General features: G+C 41.2%; 1 protein-coding gene across 1 annotated transcript in view; it reads right to left on the bottom strand.

The window, feature by feature from the left end:
• Positions 1 to 4,980: 4,980 nt before the first annotated feature.
• Positions 4,981 to 24,166, bottom strand: part of slc49a4 (solute carrier family 49 member 4) — a 46,229-nt gene continuing 27,043 nt past the window's right edge. Inside the window, exons 7-9 of the mRNA XM_063497020.1 lie at positions 18,820 to 18,947; positions 16,767 to 16,949; positions 4,981 to 6,780 (exon numbers count right to left, since the gene is read on the bottom strand). Coding sequence (XP_063353090.1) covers positions 6,665 to 6,780; positions 16,767 to 16,949; positions 18,820 to 18,947 — 427 coding nt within the window. The 3' untranslated portion in view covers positions 4,981 to 6,664. The remainder of the gene's footprint in view (positions 6,781 to 16,766; positions 16,950 to 18,819; positions 18,948 to 24,166) is intronic.

Genomic DNA, 24,166 nt, shown 5'->3' with positions numbered 1-24,166 from the left:
TGAGTGCTTGCACTTAACTGATGCTTTCGTTCAGTACGCTGAAATTAAATAAGCCTGTGTGAGTCTGACATGTTGCACAGGACACATGGCTGTCACACAGCAGCTGTTGGAGCTCATAAACCTGCGAACAAAACGCCCTGCAAGCTCTAAAAAGCAACCTGCTACATGTGCGCTTGGAGGCACGTGCGCCTTTTATAACTCCTACAAGTCTGTCTCAGGGTTTTCACAAATACCTGTGCCATATTTATAACTTAATATATGCTGTGTTTTCCCCACAGGAGCAACCAAATACCTCAAATTCACCTGTGATGAATTGGGAAATTAGTGGCCAGCTGTCAAACGCTGGTAGCGCTGGCTTTTGCAGCCCATCGCTCCTAATCAAGAGCACCTAGCTCCTTTTTAAATATGTTGAAGATAAAGTAGCACTGTGATAGCAATTGTGCTAAATGAGCCATTTGAAAGTGTGGCTCATTTTTCATAATACTGGAGAAGTCAATTAAGGGACTTTTGAAGCTCGGGGAGGCCCAAGGAGACATTGAGGTGCGACGATAGGAAAAGACACCAGTGAGTTTGAGTCACAAGAGAGAGAAAAACAAGCAGAGTCTCAATGGAGAGACAACAGGGAAATGTAACCAGCAGCAGTGTCTGAGAGGAGAAAACAAAGGACAGGGTATAAAAATGTCAGACGCAGCGACAGTGACACCAGTTTTTGTCAGCCAGCCAGCTGCTTTCATAGCCTTTGACAGGCTGAGCAACAAAAGCCAAAATATCCAAATTGCTTGTGGGTAAAAGACGACTATTGTTACACTTTGTGTGGCCCCATCTGCTCCCAGAGGACCCGGAGCCATGACACCACGTCCCACACTGACAGCGAGCCAGGGGGAGAAATTGGAATTGAACGCCTGCTGAAAGGCTGTTAATAAACAGTTAGTGTTGCATTTGCAAACAGTGTGAAATGTATGCGTCATTACCTAATCTCTCCCTGACAAGAAAACACAGCCACCGCTTTTTTCCCCTGGTGTTTGTTAGAGGAGTTAGCTAAAACCTGGGCCTTACTGTAAAAGACAAAAGTGGTTTCTCCTTAATAACATCCCTCTGTGTGAATAAAACATCTGCTCCCTTTGGTAGTAATTTCTGCATTAGCTAAAACCCGATTTAATAAAAGTATTCAACAGTGGTGTTCTGCCTGCAGGAGCTTCTCTTTGAATCTGACTTGAATTTTAAACTTCACTAAGTTAAGATTTGCTTGAACTCATTGGAGATCTGATTCTTTTTTGTTTTCACACAAGAGTCAGAATTGGATATTTTTCCACCTCAGGTTTTATGAAACTGCTACATTTCAGCCCAGCACAGCATGATGTTCTTGGTGGCTCTGGTCCCAACTGCCTTAATCAGCTCCTCATGTGTAGTTTTGGGCTGATCCACCACCTTTCTATGATCATCCTCTCCCTATGAGGTGATGTTAGGCATGGAGCTGCAGACTGATGGCGACTTATGGTCATTATATGTCGTTAACCTCCTAAGACCCGAAGTCTTTCATGTCATGCATTTTTAATTTCTCTTTGCAATATTTGGGCTGATTGGGACCTGATGAATGTAAAAACAAAGAATTACCTGATTTTTTTTTTTTAATCTGATTTTTGTTTCTGAGAAAAATGAGATCCGCATATGAGGACATTTGTTTTAAATTTCAGTGGCAGTATAATGTCCTCGTAAGTGGATATCAGGCCCTTGTAGAGCAAAATTCGGTATTTTGGTCTAGACAACTCAAAATGTGGATGTCCTAGAAGGTTATTTTCCGAATAGCTTTCATCTTCCCACCAAGCTTCTTGCTGATGGTCTTGTAGCTCCTTCCAGCCTTGTACAGGTCTATAATATTGTCCTTGGCATCCTTTGGCAGCTCTTTGATCTTGCCCATGATGGTGGAGAGGCTGAATTGGAAGTTGATTCTGTGAACAGATGTTTTTTATACACATGATAATAATGGATTGCATTTATATAGCACTTTTCTAGGCACCCAAAGCGCTTTAAAATTCTACTATTCATTCATACACTGGTGCAGGCAAACCACAGTTGTAGCCACAGCTGCCCTGCACTGACAGAAGCGTGGCTGCCATATCGCACCATCTGGCCAACACCAGCAGGCAGTAGGTAGGGTAAAGTGTTGTGCCAAGGATACAACAACCAGGACAGAGAGAGCTGGGGGATCGAACCGGCAACCTTCCGGTTACAGATGAGCTTCCCAACCCCCTGAACCACGGTCACCCACATGAGTTGAGATCAGGAGTAACTTAAACTGATTACGTATTTGATTGACGGACTGACCGTGACTGTGTTGTTGGGGATCAAATACTTCTTCCACTCACTGACTTGCAAATAAATTTAGAACTTTTATTTAATGTGTTTTTTTCTAGATTTTTGGTTGATATTCCGTCTCCATGAAAATGAAACTAGCAAAATTAGAGACTGTTCATATCTTTTTAAGTGAGCAAACTCACAAATTCCGCATGGGACCAAATCATTATGTCCCCAATGTACACATCGATTCTGTGTTCTTGTGTTTATGAAGTTAAAATCCTCCAGGTCCACCATCAACAATGGCTGCTTGGACACCATTCCAGTTTCATGATAAAGTTTTACTGAACAACAGCTGCTTTTACATAAACAGCTCCGGGAGTTTGGCTTGACAACCACTTGTAACGAGTAATCGACCTTCCCTTGGAACCATTTCTTGGACTTTGATACTGCAAATAAACAAACACACCCACGACAAAAAAAAAAAGCATCAATTAATAACCTTGCAGTTTTCTTAATCTGCGTTTTTGATTAATTTGAAAAAAAAAATCTCTGTGTTATGTCATGTCCAATTTTTGCCCAATCACAGGGGACAAAAAGGATGGAAGATAGGAGGAAAAAAACTGAAACTTTGTTAATAAACTCCCAATAAAGCAAAAAAAGGCATAAGAAGGTACATTTATTTTAACTGTGGTAGTGTCTTCAAAACCAAACAGATCATCGTGGATCAGCAGGGACGTAAAGTGGATTCATTTTATGTCCCCGCAGGCTTGCTTCAAATGCCGTGCAATAATTTTTTACGGCACACCCAAATGAAAAACAAATCTGATTTTACTTATATTTTATGTCACTTGGTGAATGTGACCCCTGATAAAGGTCTTGGCCCAGGTCACAATTCCTGCCAGTCTCAATGACAATAGCTCAAAGCTTTAAGTTCGCAACAGAATAATATCGTACAGAGGGTTCGATAAATCGCAGCATCTTTTAGTTCACACGAAGAGCCACTCATAGTAATTGGAACCAGACTGATGACTGTAGCATACACACTCGCCCCAGAGACCTTTTCTCGCCAGCAACAGAGCATGAGCTCATCCCCAGCTGGTCCACCAGAGGGAGGGGACCGTGCAGGCAGAATGGATGTAATGTAAGGCTCTAAAAACAGTGAGGTAATGGGTGAAGCATCTTCTTCCTGATTTTTATCCAAAGAGAGACAAAAGCAGGAAAACTGAAAGATTTCCTAGAATGCAGGTGTCCTCCTGGGAGCTTCCTCTCCTCCTGCCTCAGGATGATGTGCATGGAGGTTGCTGTGCTGCCAGAATAACAGAAAACAAGTCCAGGTCCCACCAGAGCGTGATGTAACCTGCTTCTTAAAGGCCCAATCGCCAATACAAGTGTGAACACATAAAGCTCCGCAACTAAACATGTGAATTGGCAATCTGTCTAAAACTTATATGTTTTATTATGTTAGTAAATATTTATTTGTAACACAATCTTTAATGTTTTCCAGTGTGACAAGCTGTATAAGTCAAGTATTTGTGATTGATGTTATAAAAAGCATTAATTGATGTGGTGCGCTATCCTATTGGAAGCAGCCACCAGAAGATGGGAACACTGTACTCACAAGTAATGAGCATGGTCAGCAACAATATTCAGGCAGGCTGTGGCCCTTTGTGATGCTCAGTTAGTGCTAAGAGGCCCAAAGTGTTGCAAGGAAAGATGCCCAATACCCTGACAGCACCAGTACCACTAGCTGTTGATGCAGAGCAGGACAGATCCATGCTTTCATGTTGTTTACCATCCAAATGTCGTAGTAATATGCACTGTTAAAGGGGAGATTTTCCTTCCCGCTGCTGCCAAGTGCTTGCTCATAGGGAATTGTTAGATTGTTGGAGTTTTTTGTTACTGTAGGGTCTTTATTTTTAAATTTTAAGCAACCGAAGCGATTGAGGTGACTGCTGTTGTGAATTAATGGTGTATAAATAAAATTTAATCGAATTGAACTGAAATCTGCTTCAAGCTATAATAAGTTCTGCATTCAGAGAAGAGATTTTTAATGCAGTTATTTTAAAATAACATGACTTACATTCTATGAATAACTTCATAGCGTGGGCTTTAGTTTTGCATTTTACCTGCATGTTTCTTACAATAACTAGCTGGTCTGCATCTTTGTGACTCAGCTTATACAATTTATAATTGCACCTTGCCAAATACACTTGCTAAAGTGGGTTGATAACTACTACTATCAGTTCTTGTGAACTGATAGAACGGTTGTAAACAACCCAAGAACATGCTAAAAAAATTAATTTGAGATTTAAAAACAGACTTCAATGAGCAATGGTCCGTGTTTTGTATACATACTAGCATGTGCATGGAGCACAAGTGATGATCCAAAATGTTGAAGACTGCATTTTGACTAAGGATCACAGTGCAATGTATGTAAAGCCTAAACAGGGTGCTTTAAAGTGAGAGGGACACAGTGTGTGAGCGCACAGCACAGGAAACGTCCGCTTCTGAACAAAGGCAAGTGTCCTCTGGGGAAAGGTCAGAGAACGACTGTGATGTGAAAGAAAGAAAAAAAAATACAACAAATGAATAGGTCAGTGGCCAAAGAAACTAAAATCAAAGATTAACTCTGGGAAGCACAAATTGATGTCAGGTGGCTACAAGTTATTCAGAGGTACGTTTTCAATAACCTTTATTAGCATAACAATAGGAGAACAGCAGCAGTATTATTTGTAAAATGCTCTTTAATAAGGTGCTGGAAAAATCTGACAGTCATGTTTGTTCTTTTCCACAGAACATTTATCACCAAAACCCGGGACACCACAGTGTGACCAGAGCGTGTGCCACAAAACAGAACAACATGACCTTTTACAAAATTTACACATAAAATAGTCACAGTGTAGAGGAGAGGGAGGCTGAACGCACTGCACTGGGCAATTAAGGCAACACGTCCCTTTTTTTTTTTTTTCCCCCCGTACAAGAAAAAAAAAATGTGTGAAAGAAAGAAAAAGACGAAAAAGCACCAGGAAACCGTTTAGAGGACCTAAAGGAAAACACAAACACTTCTGTCATAAGTAATGTGCAAGGCAAAGACACAAACATGAACAAGTTAGAAATGTAAGTGACAGATGTTTTTCATTTTCAGTGATGTTTCTTTATGGTTATGAAGCTGGTGTTTTTCACAACTCCAGTTCTCTCAGTTAAAGAAACAATTATATATATATATATGTAAAAAAAAACTTTTTCCTTTTCTTCCCGCCTGAAGGTTTCTTTGTCAGTAGGCTCTCAGTTGGTGCAAAACACCTGCTGGTGCTTTGGAGAGCAGCAGCTTGGCAATTCAAATGTTGCGTAATCTTCCAGTCTGTATAATAAAACAATCTGTCTCATCTTTGTGGATCTCAGCAGAGGTTGAAATTTCCATCCTGTTATGATTTTTCTTTTTTTAACTCTTTAGCTTTGTTAGTGTTGAGATGTTTCCAGTAAATACTGGCAGATTTCTGGACGAAACAAATGAAAAAAAAAAAACGGTCAAAAAACCCCTCAAAAAACCCCAACTCCCAAACGAATGTTAAATTAAAAAGCAAACCTCCCAGAAATTGATACAGTTATCTATAAACAGGCAGAGCACAGAGCGCATTTTATTTCTTCCACGTGTGCAGCACATTGGTAGAAGACTCCAGGTGTGTCTGGTCCCGGCCCATGTCTTGGAATCTGGGAGATTTTTCCATGAGAATCATCTTGAGAGGCTGATAAAACAGGGTGCGAGTCCCTGCCTCTCACTGACAGGCAATATTACAGGTCAGCTCACCACGAGCACATCTGTAACAGCCAACAACACCAGGAGATCCAGTACAGCCAGGCCTGCTGATTGGCTGAGGAAACTGTTTCCTTTCCACCCTCGTTAGGGGCACACCTCTGATGCTGATCTGTAGTAAGCGTGATGCGCAGCTTGTAATTTTGAGTGTGTCCAGTTTCTGCAGGGATGATGATCAGGAGGAGGGATGCAAACAGCCGCATGGCGGGAAGAGGGGGGCACACTGATTACAGCTTTAAATGTTACATCATCAGTTAATAAACAACCGTCCGTCATGCTGTACCCGGTAAAGAAAACTCAAGCCGTCACAAAAGCTCGTTTACATACAAACACTGAGACAAAAGGAGGTAATAACGAGTTAAATAGTCATATGGCGTTGAGTCGATCACCTATAAAGAGTAAACATTGAGATCACGCTTATTCCTAAAACATTACATGTTAAAAGAGCGCAGGTGGTTCACTTGCCCTTCATCTCCCTTTTCTCATCTTCGTTGTGCAAGAGTTATCATTTAGTCCTTTATTATTCGGTTGCACATTTGCATCCTCATAGTGTCACACAGAGACAAAGACGTCCAGGTAGAGGCGATCGTAGGACTCCCTGAAGAAGAGGATGAGGACGAGGCTAAAGAGACAGGAGCCAGTTAGACACCAGTTCAGCCACGACACATCTAGATGAAGACAAGAAAGGGAAAAAGCACGAGTTAGATTTCTGTTCAATCACCAATGAGCTTTAAGCAAGTTTTCCTACTTGGCAGCCATCTTGGTACCACTCCCAAACAGTCATTTTGGCCTAATTAAACCAGACCCCTATTTAAATGGCTTGGGAGAGAGCCACACTCTGATTTTGATGGACAACTGTGCATTTCTCATTTGCCTCTTCAACCTTTTCCCTCTTGGCTTCCTGATAAATTTCAGTCAGTACCACTATATTTAAAAGAGATCCCTGCCTACAATTTACCTCTGTGCACATATCTGGAAAGCATAAGGTAGCCAGAGTAAGAAGAGACCTAAAAAGCATCACTGTATTTGTATTTTTTAAATGTGCAAAAGGAGCATCAAACTGAGGGTCAGCTTTGATATCAGCTGATCTGAACTGTAGCAAAATCTTGGTTAGGCTCTCATCATGGCCAATTAAGACTCTATCATCATGGTTAAATGATTGGTGGTCATGTCAAAAAATAAATAAAAAGAATCTGAAAAGGACACGACCAGAGTTCAGCCCTTCCCTGGTACACAGCAACAAACCACTACATATGACACTGTGCTCCTTTATAATAAAATATGACTCATCCACATATATACAGAAACCTAAAGGAGATGTTAGTATGAAATGACATTGAATGATTAATTAGCATTACCAGCCCTAACGGCTAATCAATAGGAATTTCTGACATGCCACACAAAACAGAAGCAGCCTGTGCTGTCTTTCATAATCACTCGCAATAATTCAATGATATTGGCAGTGTTCCCTATTATCATTGACCTACACTTGAACCTAAACATGGTGCAGAATGAGGTGTTCTATTTTCTCTGCTCTGTTCAAGCTCCATTAACCACAGGAGAGGTGCTCTGGCTGTCTGCAATAATGCTGAATCTGGAGGGCAGATGGGAGCCTCACACCAGCGCTGAACAGTCGGCATCTTAACTCACCAGCACTCAGACACATAACCTCTGCTTGTTCAGCCTCCGTGATGGGTGCCACAGATTGTCATCATGCACGCTTGCACGTGCGCGCACGCGCAAACACGGGTCTAAAGCCTGGACGAAACGCAAATCGATAAACTTCCTTTCACGTGCATTAAGCAGCCCTCGCTGTGAAGCCGCTCGTCTCGCAGCGAGGGCTGCGAGTTGCAGGTGTTTGAGACTCTGTCCTGACAAAGATGTTAGGCTGAATCTTTCCCACTTGGTGAAGGCCAATATCTCAGCCAGGATACATGCTGCAGTGGAAGCAGGAAGCTGACAGAGTAAATATAGAGAAAATCAGGTTGTAACAGGCAGCAGAATCCAGGAATACATGCCAGGACAATGTGTCACAACTCACACCGGCTCAACTCCGTGTCCAGTCGGCATCCTTTTCACAAAGTCATTAATCAGCTGACCAGATCGATGCTTGAAGAGCTCGCTGCTCGGACTGCACAGCACAGCCTCTTTGTGGTAAATTATGAGTCCTGGCCGTACGACACAAATCCACATGATTGATGCGTCACCTCTTTCGTGAGGAGGAATAATGTGCGGCCAGAAGTGCGAAGATGAAAGTAAAGGATAAACTGGGGCAAAAAGAAGGTGGTGAAGGGGCTTGAGGGGAGAGGGAGGTGAGGGATTGGATAAGGGTGTTTGCAGAGAGAAGTCAAGACTCCCGAATCAGCCTCATTAATCAGAACCGTGCGAGCCGGACAGCAGGAGACCTGGCAAGGAGGCAGGTTAATGGAGTTGTGTTTATCTGACCTGCAGTCTCTGTCTAACTGTCTCCCTATCTTACACGTTCACACAACAAGGACGTGTCCATTTAAAGTTAGAGACAAAGTCTGCGAGTGTGTGGGTCTGAGCCCACGGCCCTAAATGAATGCTAATGTGGAATTTAGCAATCGGAGTAATTCAACCAAGTGATGTGGTGAAAACGGCCAATTACTCCTCTCTGATTTCTAAAGACACACGTGAAGCCAAGTATGGAGGAAAGGGAGTTCAAGTTTGAGTGAACAAACGGGAACTCAGGAGCAGAGGATGAAGGGAGAAGATTAAAATTGGATAAAAAGGAAGCAGCAAAGAAAGAAGTGAAAGTAGCTCCAAGTCTTTGAAGCTCATCTGATTACCTGTGTGCTTTAATGACCATTATAATATCTTAACCATCCCCGTTTAAAAGGACGCTTCATCTGGCTCGAGATGCGTTGCATTCCTGCAAACTTTCCTTCAACGTAGCGAGCAGCTGATTTCTGTTTTAAACTCAAGGCTGAGCACTTGCTGTATGGACTATTGGTTTTGAAACACTTAAAATGCTTAGAGAGAGAGGAAAAAAAAAAAAAAAAGTGTTTCAAACCCATTTTCATCATTTTTCTACAGTATTTTGGATTTTTTTTTATAAATTCCCTCTTATGCTTTTCCTCATGCGGTTACATATTTGATTATTAGGCTTTTATATTCAGCACTGAAGCACTTTATCAGCAACTTAAAACCACCACAAACAGGTTGTCTAAGAGGAAGGTGGTGATGACGGGGAAGATTTTATGAAATAGAAGCCAAGGAGCTGGTAAAACCTATTTCTGTAAAGAATTTTTTCTCTCTCATTCTTTTTTGTCCTCGTATCTCTACCAGTCCCTACTAATTGTCCCTGTCAGTGCTGCTATGGCATTATGAGGATGAATGAACTGCCCCAAGTTTAAAAACACACACGTAAAACTTAATGCAGTGGGGGTTTTTTTTTTTTAAATTTCCAAACCTTGTCTGGTTTATTCCAGCTGCTATGGTGGAATGTAACTGCAACGACTGAGAGCAAAACTAAATGTGCAGCATGACATCACCTGCCCCTCTGTTTACAGAGCATGCAGCCTGCTCATTAGGACACATTGACATACCCGTGTCTTTGTCTGACAGTTTACATGACACCGCAGAGTAAACATTTGGTCGGATCTTTGTAGTCTCAGAACCAACGAATAGATAAGAAGCATTACAGCACCTGCAGTAATAATCATCTTGCATTATTGTGGTGATCAGTTGAAAATAAATAAATACATTTTCTGTCATACGACTGCATCACTGTGTCAGCTTGTAGAGATCTGTGAAACCAATTAACAGGAAAAACTCAGATCACATCCAGAGGGTGTTTATTATCATGGCCGTGCTGGCCGTTGTCAATGCGTCGCCAAAAAATGTGACATTTATCCATGTCAGTGGCCAAGGTTGATCTTTAGATGTTCTGCCCTGAATGTTCAAAAATCAAGTGATGAAGACCTGAAAGTCTTAAAAAAAGATGAGCCATTTATCTATAACAGACTTGTGTTTTCCCAGCGCAAAGGGGGGAAATATCAAACACTATCAATCTAACATAAAAATCTACTCCTGCCTAATGTTCCTGTCTGCTCTGTGAGTCAATCATCCTCAAGACTTTAACTACAAGCTAATTTTACATCGTGGACCACGTACAGCCCACTTTGATCTGAAGTCTGAATTATATTAGAAATAATATAGAAAAAAAAAGTAGTGCATGTCTCAACATGTCTACATAGATTTCTGCAGCAGTAAATGAGCAACATCTGCCAGCATGTCTAAAATGACAGAAAAAGCCAATGCCAATAAGATCATGATCACTGTATACAAGGATACAAGCAGCACCCAACAGGTGGCAAAGTTATATTTCAAGCCACTGGATCATTTGCTATTTTGTGAAGCTGTGTTAATACTGCCAGAGACCTTGTTCTTGACCAGACCTAACCCAGTTTAAGATATTACTATTCCATAAATAATCCTAATGACAGCATTCCTGCACGGGCAGCAGAGGGGCACACGCAGACACTATGAATATTACAGTCAAGCTCAGTGCTCGTATGAATAACAGTTCTTGCTGGAATGGAAAATGATACATATGGCTTTGATTTCATTGGAAGTTGATTAAGCACTGAAGTATGAGCAGAGATTCTTGTGAATTGTGGAGGGATTCAAAAAAAACCAAAACAAAAAACAGGTCACACTCATGTTCTTGTTATTCAACTCTGCTAAAGTTTTAATACTTACCTATTCAGATTTTTTTGATTCGAGCACGGATGTGAGATGGCATTCTTGACCATCATCACAGTCTCCTAATTCTAACAACAGGACATCAGCCACAAATGGCAATCCGACTGATCGCTGATGTCATGAACTATGCTGAGTTCACTGTGACTGTATGATCACAGTCAGAGGACACCGCTGTGAACACTGGACAGTTAATCATAATAACAGCCCATTACTATGGCTGCCACGGTCAGCAGAAAGGTGCTACAGATGAAGACTGAGACGTGTGCCGACAAGCATCTTATGGCCTTAATCAGTCTTAATTGAGGTCAATGCAGCGGTATAATTAATGAAGCTCGCTTCTTCTTTACGGCCGTCGCCTTTGTTTGAGAGGATTGGGGTCACGCATGAAGATAGCTACCTCAGCTTGGTGTAAAGACCATCCATCACAAAATGACAACTGTCTGCGTACAGGTTGGTGAGTACACTTACTTCAGGAGATCACTGAGAATGAGTGCAAAGGTGTGTCTGGCACTGTTGCAAAAATGAAAAGCAGCAAATGAAACAGGCTTTTATTCTCTCAGGAATGACCGAGTCCTACAAAGAAAGAAAGAAAAGGCAAACAACCTTTCTTTTTAACTTCTCCGCCATCTTTATAGGGGCTTGAAAAAGTCAGCGAAGGCGTTTTCACTTCAGAGACTGTAAAGTTTAGCCAAAAGAAAAAGAAAAAAAATCCCGGGACCTTAGAACTGTGCCAATTATTTCTCAATAGTGAATAATTTGTGTTTTCCTCCTATGCAACTGAAGTTCAACTCATCCTCCACCTCCTAACACTCTTCTTCCTCCACAGTACCTCTCTGCTGATTTGCATTCCACTCCGTGCTCGCTACTAAATGACACAAATGCGCAGCAGATGAAATCGGAAAAGAGGGACAAGTACAGATATACGGCCCAGAGGCTCTGTTCACGTTTCGGAGTCACATGGTTTAGAGACTTTTGGGGATTTTTAAAACATGACAGTCAAGAGGCCAGTTAGAGCTCGCTGATCCAAGACCAGCTCCTCACAGATATTAAAACGGACAAGAGGGTAAATTCATAAACGCCCCCTCGCTCTCAGGGAGAAGGAGCTATAATTCAGAATGCATAACGAGGCAGTGGGCAGCCAAAAGGAAAACCCTAAAATGAACAATAAACTGGGACTAGGTGGACATCTTTAAAGGCTAAAGTTGCCATATTCATGAATATCAGAAGGTGAAGGGGGTTTGAAGTTTGCACATTACTTGCTAAATACAATATGAGAGTAAAGAAAGGAAATTAGAGCAATTAGCCAGCCCACTAAAACACTCCAAAGGGAATTTACATAATAATCTAAATTTATTCTTGTAGGAGTGATCTGCTCAAGAGAACAAACAGAACAGAGTGCTGCCGATTTATGGACCAGGCAGGACACGCCCACCTGTCTTTTGTTTTTTAAAAATCAATGGTTACAGTCACAGTTTAACATCCACACTCAAATCGGACACTTCTCCCACAGTAGATTTACACCAACGAAGGTCTTTCAAGGTTTTCCTTTGGACTTTTCTTGGCTGCTTTTCAGTCCGGTCTTTATACCTGATTATTTTCAGAGGAATGTTTGGTGTCTACATATACTAGACATCTTAGCAAAGAACCAGTTTCCAAAATTACATCTTTAAGCACTTAAAGCACATTTTTCATAGATTCAGCTAAAGAAATGGGAAAGATGAAATTGCATTATTGCACTAACAAGGTGATTCCCAAAATAGTATTATCCACCTGAAAAGTGTCTGATTTGCAGTAGTTCTGTTTTTAGAATCACAATGATCCCAAACATGCCGCCAGCAAACTCATATGAATTTTAAAAACACTCGAAGGGACATTATCAGCATTGAACTGGGCTCCCAGGATCCTGGATCTCATTACTGAAGCAGTGTGGGATCCATATGACAGAAAATGCAGCAAAAAGCAGCCAAAGAAGAGCTTTGAATGTCCTTCAAGAAGCCTGGAGAAATACTCCTGAAGACTGCTTAAAGAAATGACAAGAAAGCTGATAAAGAGTTCAGGCTGTGCTGTAACTCCATGCATGTTTTTTTTTTTGTTGTTGTACCAATAAATCACTGCACGAATATATCTAATAAAATATAAAGAATTAGGAATACCTCAAGACTTTGACACAGTACTGTATGTGAGGATTACTGTTTTTTTTTTTTTTTTTTTTAAAAGAACAGTTCTGCACTGATCTGGTAATTAGGTCAGATGAGACAGACAGATACCCATCTGTCTGTGGTAAGCTGAAACTGATGTCACTGTGCCTTGAAGTTGAGCCTATAAGTCTCCAAAACTCTGTTGCAAGTATGGAAGCAAATGGATAGCAAAGGGTACTCCATCATTTGAGATTGTGAGGATGATTGCGTATAGTGCTTTATATTGGTTCAAAATTCATATAGGTGTTCTTTTAGTTTAAGAACATAATTTGCATCACTTCAAACTATTCAATAATTCTGGAAGACCCCACTGCAATCAGGAAATGTTTCTGTAGATAAACCCAGGTCACTAAGAACAACTATGCATTGATTTCAAGTGAACATGCCAGCTAAATATCTTAAGCTTAACAGTCATCAGATCCCCTCACTGCTGGGCCACAGGCTCATATTTTACTTCATCTATACATCCAACTTTCCGACAACCAAGTTACACCATTTATATCATTATATGCACAACACACCAATTTATCTTACTAATGATATCTGACCTCAGACAATGGTTGATTTCATGCTAATTTGGCAGGTAAAACAGACTGTAGGTGGCAATCGGCAAAGATTCTGTAAACTCAAATTAAAATGCCTGCAGCAGTGAGAACTGACAAGAGAACTCCGATACATCCTTCCCAACTTCAGGGTGAGAAGTGAAGAAAAAGAGCAGCAAAGGCCTCCATCATCTCAGCTTGATCTTCTCCCCAGCTGTCACAGGAAGCTGTCAGGACTCATCTCAGCACAACAGAAACCCTTTAGCTCAACCACCCACCTACACATGCACACACAGACACACACACCTTCGCTCAAAGACACATGTGTGCATACACATAGACATGCAGCAATATATTAAGTGCACAATAACATGCAAAGAATGGACCACACACAGACAAAGCAGTCCATCAGCAGGCGCTGCAGACGGGTGTGGAGCAGAAGGTACAGCATGTATTCTTTATAAGTCCTACTCTTGTGATTAGTGTGTGTGTCCATGAGTGCAGCTGCTCTACCCAAAGCAATTCTGTGTGATCTATGATTTACTACTGTACTGACACGTTTCCGGTTCCATCCATCTTTTTTTTGTCTGGTTATCCAACTCAGTGTTGCAGAGTGGTTGAAGACTATAACAGCTGACACAGGGTGGATATAGTCCACACAGGTCATCGCTTCATCACTGGCTTATATATAGAGAGACACTCCACCTGTTATTGAGCCTAATAAAAGAAAAAAAACTAACACATTCATATTTTCTTCTATGAAAAGACTTCGTCTGACTTACTGGTGCAACTGAAAACCTGCTTCTAATAGCAAATAAATTGGAATTGTAAAATTTTAGTTAAAATCCAACTATCTTAAACGGCCGCTCCATCAGACGACTGAAGTCCCAAATGTCTACTTTGCTGCTGTAATCTTGGAAGTAAAACAATTTAAGCTCAGAGTTTTTCTACCATCTATCTGGGTAAGAAAGTTGTGACAGCAGCAGGTACGTTTAGTTTTGCAAACTAAAACTGACAAAATAATTTCTCAGAAGACAGGAGGTGCTCAAACGTGGACTAGGAACTTGCACGTCAGTGAAAGTGTACTGCAGTGCTTCAGTTACACATTTTAAATTGCTGGAGGGCATCTCAGCTCATAAAATAACAAGAATATCCTAAAATGACAGCCACACAGCAAGTAACCACAACAAATTACTGACACTTGGGAAATGGGAAAAGAAAAGTAAAAAAAAAGCTGTGAACTTCACCTCTGCAACATTTCACCATTTTCAAATATGACCTACAGATTAACCCAGGACGAAAATTGTTAGCTGAAGTCTTGAAATTGTCCCATAATGCCATCTGTATCACGTTACAGCCTTTTTTCCTCCCCTCCCAGCAAGGCAAGCAGGTTTCATGATCTGGTTGTTGTACTTGTTAGTGGATCCCGAGGGCCTCTGGTCAAACATTCGTATTCCCTCTGCACCGGCAAAACAACCCAGAAGGCAGGATTGAGATGCAGTTTTCAGGCAGCCGCTGTCAGTAGCCTTGGAGCAATCAGAAGGACTTCGAAAATGAAGCTCATAAATATTTATATGCTTCTGAAAATATCATATTCATTCAAACAAACAGGGTGAAAGAAGTGCCTGTCTGTGATGGATGTGTAATAGCAGATAATTGGAGCTTTGAACAACAAAACCTACAGAGAAACTGAAGGCAGGTGGGCAAAGATCACATGGAAAAACATGGTCCCGGGTACACACCAACACACACATTCACGTGGTTGTAAATACACGCACCTATGCATGCATGTGCGCACACATGCACACACAGACACACTTTTGGGTTTGGTTTACTTTCACTTCCTCCTGTGAAAGCCACGAAGGTAGAAGAGAAGCAGGTGACATGTTATTATATCAAACTCAGTCACGCTGTCAACAAAAAGATGAGGCTTTGGCTAAATTACAACAGAAAGTTGTCCTAAACATGTCAATCGCACAGAAACCTAATTTTCCTGCTGCCCCCCCTCTTTACCTGCCACATCTATAGGACTATAATGGATCTTAGTAAACAATGGCAAGCCACTCTTCAAAAGCTGAAAAGGTTCTCTCCAGTTTTTCCATCAAACATCAACAATAAAAAAAAAAGTATTCAACTTCATCTTAATTGAATCAAAATAGAATAAAGGTCAGTGCAACAGTAGCAGCAGCACTTCTTTGTTTTTATACCCCCCACATATTAAAAATAAAATGCAAACTAATTTCGCTTCACATTTTCTCACCTGGTTGTCTGCACCCCACCTGCAGAGGCTCCATGCCCCACCATTTGAAAGCCACTACACTAATGAAGATATAATTATCAGCGTTTCCAACCGATTTCACTTCTATTCATGCTGGGCAAGAGCATGTGCATGCACACTGGGGCACACGAACGCACACACTTTGTGATTTCCTTAAACTTATTAGGAAATCACAGAGTTCATAAAGTTGTCTCGAGCAAATATCTAAATCATTTTGTAACATATATATTATAAGCAAATAAGCAATCAGTGTAATCAGATGCCTCTCCAGTGAGGTTTCCAGTTAATCCAGCATCCGGGCTGCTGAATGAACTCCAACTCCTTGGCATTGGCCTGCAGCTGATGACAGAAGTACTTGTTCTCCTCAGAAACCAGTGTTTACCACCTCCTAAGGCCGACCCTTGAGATCACAGTGGAGCTCCAGAACAGAACAAAGGCTAGTGTTGCCACATGCAGTCCAAGATGGTGGAGTTGAAGTCATTCTGTCAGAACAACTTACTAAAGAGGCAGCTGATGTCAAGGACTGCAGCAGCAGCAGCAGCAGCAGCAGCAGCAGCAGCAGCAGCAACAGCAACAGCAACAGCAACAGCAACAGCAACAGCAACAGCAACAACAAGCTCACCCAGTCGACAAGACAGAGGCAGGGCTAGCTGTGTAGCGACGACTGGACTTTCAAAGTAAGCATAAGGGGATTGTTGAGCAGTAACACAGATAGTATTGTTTTCTCAGAGATGAGAACTGTTTATTATGACTACTATATTACACTTTTGCTCGTAGAGCCTCTTAAATTACATGAACTAGTGCTTTAACTGGTGTTGTCCTTACCCCACGACAGCTAAACGAGGGCAGAATAGGGGTGACAATGAGCGCATTAAATGAACGAATGATTATTCATGTTTTTAGCATACCTTTACAGTAAAAGGTGAGGAAGAAGAGGAGCAGCCCCGTGACGAGGTTACCCAGGAAAGTGACGACTCCACAGGTGATGCCTTCAGGGACCGGGTACACCGTCTCAATGAACAGCTCGAGGAATATTGGAACACTGCTGTTAATAAAAATGCCAACCAGGATGCAGGAAGTGTACAGGATTGCTGTGAAAACAAAGAGTGGGGCAGAAAAAGCTACAGTTTAATTGGAAGCTTTGATAAAAGAGGGTTTCAAATCTCAAATGAGCAATTTTTTTTAGAAAGATGCCATACTGGTCAACTTTATGGAACAGCGGTAGTGATTTATTCCACCTTCCACAGCTTCGTACTCTACCATTTGTTTTCAGCAGCACTGAGATTTATGACGGACCCTCATCCTAAAAACAACATTTCATTTGCCAGCCCTTCAGGTGGCAATTTAACACAAACAAAAGCAATATACTGTAGGTGTATTGACAGAAAATGGCCAGTTTGTAACCCAAACAACAAGTCACATCTACCCCAAGCCCACCATCACTTATACCTAGTCTGCAGTGTCACACTGATTAGCTGAATGTGGCAGTTTTGCAATTTGAAATGTGTTTTTCTGCCTTACTGTGTTGTTATTCTATTCCCACTTTATGCGCTCAGTTTTAGAAAGGACCGCTTTAAAGGTAGCAGGTGCTCAGTGGAGGGTGCAAATATAATAGTACAGGCCTGGGTGGTGTTTTTAATGCGCTTGGTTTGTGTTTCCATAAATGTATGTAACAAAAAACTTCATTCCCATTCTGAATCAAAATGCAACTCATTTCACAGATTCAACAGTACATTAAAAATCTAATTCCTTTTTCTACTTCCAAAATGCACAGATGTCCATATAATAAACAGCTCGTCTCATTTGCTCTTTGTGCATGATGAGAATCATGTGCACTGGATACACCTGCTGATTTATGTGCTGAAGTGGGGGAAAAGAAAATATAATTCAGGTTTGTTTTTGTGTGTTCTTCTTTGCAGACCAATCAGAAATGTTTCAGTAAGTTAGGCACTTGCGTACTCTCGTCCCAGCTGCAGACCTCAGCTGGCCCTACAGTAAAACACGTGTATTAGAGCGGATGTGCGGCGAGATTAAGCAGTCACCTCTGGAGCATCACGGCACCCTCAATCTCCCTTATCACAGCAGATTGGTCCAAACGAGCTCCCCATTAGCCTGCACGTCCCTTTAATCACAGTGCCTCTGAGGGCCCAGTGTGTCCACTTGCCTGCCTGTGACTGGGAATCTAACCACCACGCTGCAGCCATCAAAGGCAGCTGTCCCCCCTGATTCTTTTCATTCAGTGCTACCAAAGAGCTCAAATCAAATGCTGCAGCCACTGCACACGCGCCTCGTGTTATAAGATTAGCCTATATGCCACCAGCTCCTAACAGGTTAAAGAAGATCCCTTGAAGGAAAGAGACATGATTGATCACAACTACCCAAGAACACAGAATATTTTCCTGAGAGACTATACTAGAATTTGGGGTTTCTGGCCCACAGACTTGTGTTGCATGGGTAATAAATCAGATAGAGGATTTCATTTCCCTCCAAAACCTGTTCGCTTGTTCTCAGAAACCAAAGATTACGCTTATCGGTGTTTAAATGCTAGTGACCATCCCACACTAGGATAATAACTGGTTTTGGCAGATTTTGTTGCAGTGTCATACCACCCTCTTCTATGAGATGCCAGGTGGATGGAGCCTGGCAGCTGCAGACTGCCAGTGTCTGGGCTAAGTGGCAGTTCCAGGGCTTGGAGAATGATGATAGATGATGATGACTAAAATTAGTGGCTTCGGGTGACATGCTGCTCTGCCTTTTGATTTGGCTTTGGAAAAGGCAGCCTAAATAGGTTTATCACTGATATCAATGAATGAACTGGTTTTGATGAATATGTAGCAGATATACAGTACAGCCTGTGAGACCTGTTATTGTGACCTGCATGTACTGAAGACGTTTCCATCCACACTGGATAAAGATTGAGTGACACAGGTATACATAGATTTTATGCAGCTGTGGACTCACCTGAAGTGGAGGGGAGGTGGGTATAGCTGCTCAGACAGGTGAGTGTGAACCACGTAGAGGCCAGTGAGGCTCCTGCCAGCATCAGCACCAGGATCAGCTTCAGCATCCCGCGGATAGAGTCTGCAAATCTGAGCGCATGCATTGGGAAAAGGAGAGAAAGGCGGACTATAAATACATAAAAGCAATGAGTAAAACATGTCAAGGACAAAAAACACTCAAGACTACTGAAGTGAGTACAGACAGCTGCTTGAGAAACAAGAAGCATCCTTCATAAACACAACGAGCATCTATGCAATTTTTCAATGTCTGTTTCTTCCGCGACTTGTGTCATAATCTATTACTGGAGGCATGCATTGTTTCACAGAAGAGCTAGATCATTTCCTTCTCCCACTTGTTTCTGAGTGCATCAGTTGCACTTGTCACTACACAAGGAGACACTACTGCAAGAGTAGATTCAATTTGTCTCACCAGCTAAGCAGGCAGACTTGAGATGCACATTGTATTATATTGTGGAAGACAAGCCATCGGGCCATTCCCAAACTCTCGAGCTCTGTGGTTTCTCTTTGTAGCCCTTTCTAAACCCACATAGTTCATTAGGTTCCTCTCTTCTCCTCTGGGTATGCATATGCATGCATGGGAAAGATTAGATGAAGCTACAGAAGCCTTTAGCGATGACAGACACTAATTACTTTTGTTTTGTTGCTCACAGACAAGATGCTGAGAGAAAAGGAGGGTGGAAATTGACAATGAACTTAACGCAAGAATAAAAAACCCATGTTGGAAAATGGTTGATTAGTTCAACTAGGTTTTGAAGTTCTGTCAGTCTGCCGAGGGCCAGGGGACGCGGGAAAACATCCTTTGGAAGGATAATGAGAAGCTCTCTACTCAGAATGTTCCGGGGTGGCATTTTTAGATGAAATTATGGTCTCTTTGGATTTTATGAGCTGTCACTCATCGTCTCTACATATTATCTCCACATTCACAGAAAATCAGCTATACTCTGGATTCCTACCTTTGGCCTTTTAAATCACTGTGTGAGGCTAAGATGCATAACCTGGTTACTTCTGTTGGCCTTTTCAGAAAACAAAAAATCCAACTAAATGATTCATATTTCTGCTTACAAGAATGAGCTGATAGCAACGGCAGGCTAGACAAGAGGGCCAAGCGCTTGGTGCTACACGGGGATCTCAATTCTCTACCCACAGCTACACCCATGAAATCTCCATCACCCATCTGCCACTGACTGGCTCACATCCACAACCCTTCAACCACTCCCGCTACCAGAGAGGGACGAAATCCTTCGTCTGCAACCAGCCAAGAGCTCATCTCTTTGCAGAGGGGATCACAGACTGTTCCCCTGTACTACATCCAATCTGATCCTTTAGACAAAAATGCCATAAGTAGCTTATGTCCTATACTACACCTCTGGATCCCCACTCCACTTGATAAAGAGCTTGGTTACTCATTGGCACAATATGGTGCGTGTGACACATTTTAAATTTGAACTCACAAATGTCAGTTTAAATGTCGCTAACTGAGGCGCACAGTTAGCCACCAGTAATAAAAAATATCCCATCATAAACCATGTTTTTCTTTTTAAAAGTCGATCAAATTTGCATTTTTTGGACTCCACTACAGTAGCATTGCATGATTTATTATTTAGAGCAGTCTGACGTTTTAGCACACGGGGATTCATTCATTCGAAACTTATATTTAATACCTTTTCAGAGATATATAACGTTAAATTTGATCCTTCTGCTCTAACAGCTATCTTTGGAGAGATACCTCGAAACGTCACTCTCTTAAAAATACTATTCGAATTCTATTGCCTTTGCTTCACTCACTGCAAGGCGCCTTATACTTAAGGAAGCAGGAAGCTCCTCCCACACATGAACAGTGACTTGCAGAGCTCATGAGGTTTTTGCATTTGAAAAAGATGAAATATATACTGGCAGGTTCAACCACCAAATTTCTTAAGGCATGGCAGCCATTTCTAATGTACATAGAAACAATTATAATGGCCACCTTATCAAGACCTGATACCAGATCTCTATATCACTATCATCGTTAACTGTACACTGAGTGTCCCTTATACATTTCATTTTTATATTTGTGGGGGGGGGGAGTTGTTGTTTGTTTGCTGCTCTCTTTCTAAATATTAAACAGCAAAAGTACTGTATGTTCAAAGTTTTTCTATTAACATGCTGTTGTAACTGGAAAAAAATAAATAAATCAAACGTTGGCCATATTTAACATGATTATACATCACACACTATGTGTATGACAGATGAGGTCCTCATTTAGAAGTAAGACCAGTAATACTGAGCTGTTCCTTCCTTTACTCTTCAAAAATTACAAGCAGATAAAATTGTCTTTAAAACCTATATACAGTAATTTATTCATCTTTGTCACAGAACTCAATTATTATGCAAAACTCAATTATAAATAGTAAACATTACACTGCGTTCTTGAATTCAAAAGAACTTGAAAGATATTTTGAGTTGAACCCACACACAAATTTTCTTCAAACAATTTGCTAATATTTTAGCATGCTGTTAAAAACCAAAAATATACAACTGCATTAAAAATTAAATTAAAAATTAAAAAAAAAAAAAAAAAAATCACTACAACGTCTTGTATAAGTGGAACTATAAGTCACACTCATGGGAACGAGGTTGTCACATATGATGCATGAAAGAGGCACTTCCATGGGATTTGTTAAATAAGATTAAGATATAACTGTTACACTACTCACTGAGTAAAGAGGGTCATGTCATCTCATGAGGTAAAGTCAGAATTAAAAGCCTATCTTTTACACTCCCCTAACAGGATTTATTGGCCATAAAGTTAGCATCATTTAAGTCATGTAGAATCAGATTGCATTTTCAGCTCCCCAGTGCCTGCAGGGAATGATGAAATATCATCATTAGTATAATTTAGGCCCGTCTACGTTTTTAGTGAGGAGCAGACATCCTGCAAAAGAAAAAAGAAAAGAACGATATAATATGATGACCACCATGCAATCACAGATTGTTCTCGTTTGAAGGAAAAACAAATTAGGCCGCGGCTGATACTCATTTGCGTTTGCTCTATTGGAGTATTTTCCAGCTCAGACCTCCGTGATGTGAAGGAGAATAACCTGGTTGTGTTTTCTGCCACCTCCTTCGTATTCACCCCTCGCCCCCCCCCCTTTTTTTCCCCCAGAGCTTGTAATGGGGAGATAATGAGTGAAGCTTGTTAGTTATTCTTTCCACTCTCCTCAATCTGGAGGAAAATAAATAAATAAAAATAGTGTGCAGTGTCGTGCCACTGTCGCCCAATCAGCATCTGTCTGGGCCAGACAATTAAACAGATGCCAGATTGTTTGTCAAATGTTTTCATGACGGGGGCCACACCTCGGAGCAGCTACCACCGCTAATTGAACCTGCTGGATCGAGGTCCCTGCCATTCAAACATCCACTGAGCCAAGACACAGGGAGCGCAATGTTTGCACGAGCCTGTGTATGATTTTTATTTATTTAGTTTTTGGCAAAGGGCTTGTGCTGACACCCAAAGAAATTTAGCTAAGCAGCAGTAACCACTTTAAATGTGAAACTGCAACACCTGCAGCAAAACAGCATTTAAAGAAGAACATTTCCTGCTCCCTGTGGCAAACTGTGCTCACGACTGGCACGGCAGAGTGCTGACTGAAGGGAGAGGGACGGCTAGTGGCGTATTATAAGTTACAACTTGACATTAACAACTTAAGGGCTGCTAGCGGGTGAGACAAGGGACAGAGATTGCTCTGTTCAGTTCATTAGCACAATCTTTCCTGGGAATTTATCTAACGATGCTGTGATACAGCAAGTTGATGAAGAAAGTAAAAACAGAAAGGGGGAATAGAGAGTTTTGGGGAAATGGAAAAAGAATTTAATAAATTTAAAAGTAATTTCTTCTGTCTTAGCTGAGAAACATTTCTCCAATCAAAGAATGGAGGTTAGCTCCTAGATGGTATCTAGGAGCTAACCTCCCAAAGGACTGTGAGCCTGTTGACTGGAAATACTGCATGAGAATACCAGCTTCCTGTCATGCAACACCATGGTGCACACTGCAGGGGAGTCTAAAAAGAAGACACTTTTCTTCATCATTATGGCGCATGTGTAGAATTATGGCTATAATGTATCATTCACGCATGAGAATGATTCATCAATAATTCCTTTTAATAAAACATACCAGCATGCACACCATTCTTGGCATCACCATCAAAGCTTGAAGGTGCAATATCATTCGTCTGACTCACTTTAAGTCAAAAGAACGGGGCATTATTTTACTGGTCAACACAGGAAGTCATAACATTTTTAAAAGGACTTGCTTTTCCTTCTCATATTTGATAAACAAAGCGAGATCTAACATATTTTCTGGGTTTCCACAGCACTGAAGGCTACTGCCATGCTGTTTTTTGTTAGATGAAGTTTCTTCGTTGTAGAAATGAACAATCGTCTCCTGCTTTTACTTCATACTTCAAACAAGGGCAACTGTACATTTGTACAGGTCCTATTATCTTCCCAGTTCTAAAGCTGTCCTCCCACTAGGATCATTTATGTGCTGTAGACAAATATTCAGATCATCCTTCCATTCAGATAAGCTACTGTACATTTTAAACAGTTTTCATTGATATAATATAGACAGGTGCCAGAGAAAGGCCGAGCTCACCAAAAGACTCCACTCATTCTCCAGGCTTGACTGTTTCAGACCTTTCCAATAAAAATTGAGACCTTTTCTAATAATCTATCAGCGACTACAAAATTATCTTTCCACTTACCTCACTCCAGCACTTGCATAGATAAAAGAAAGCTACAAAAGAATTGTTGCGTTTCTTCTGTTTTCAAAATTCTTATGGTCTGTACTGTTATTAATAGGAAAAGTGATATAAGCCAAAATCAAGTGCTGTATACATGTATTTAAAGTAAACTTTCTTAAGTATAGTGTGGATCACTCCTTGGTAAGGTCCCCTGTTAGCGTATAAGTGTTAGATTTGTAAATGTATATATAAATAAACCTCCAAAAGTTGATTCTGTTCATCTGGACGTAGCGTTTTGTGGGAGAAACGTTTCGTCACTTATCCAAGTGACTTCTTCAGTCTCAGCTGACTGCAGGTTTCCCCAATCTTATAAACAGTACATTTGCATAATGACTGAAACCAGCCCACTGAAGGAACAATGGGCTGGGAGGTCAGTTCCTTAATCATAATTATGCAAATTCTCATGACCATTGATCAACAACCACTGACCAAAACCCACTGATCAATGGCCATGAGTACCATTCACAGAGAGTTGGGGAATGGCTGCAATCACAGCATTGTAAGACG

This window comes from Pelmatolapia mariae, linkage group LG16_19, assembly GCF_036321145.2.
Source record: "Pelmatolapia mariae isolate MD_Pm_ZW linkage group LG16_19, Pm_UMD_F_2, whole genome shotgun sequence".
NCBI classification, from domain to species: Eukaryota; Metazoa; Chordata; class Actinopteri; order Cichliformes; family Cichlidae; genus Pelmatolapia; species Pelmatolapia mariae.
The sequence above is the reverse complement of the archived record's forward strand: the minus strand, read 5'-3'. Positions and strand labels throughout refer to the sequence as shown.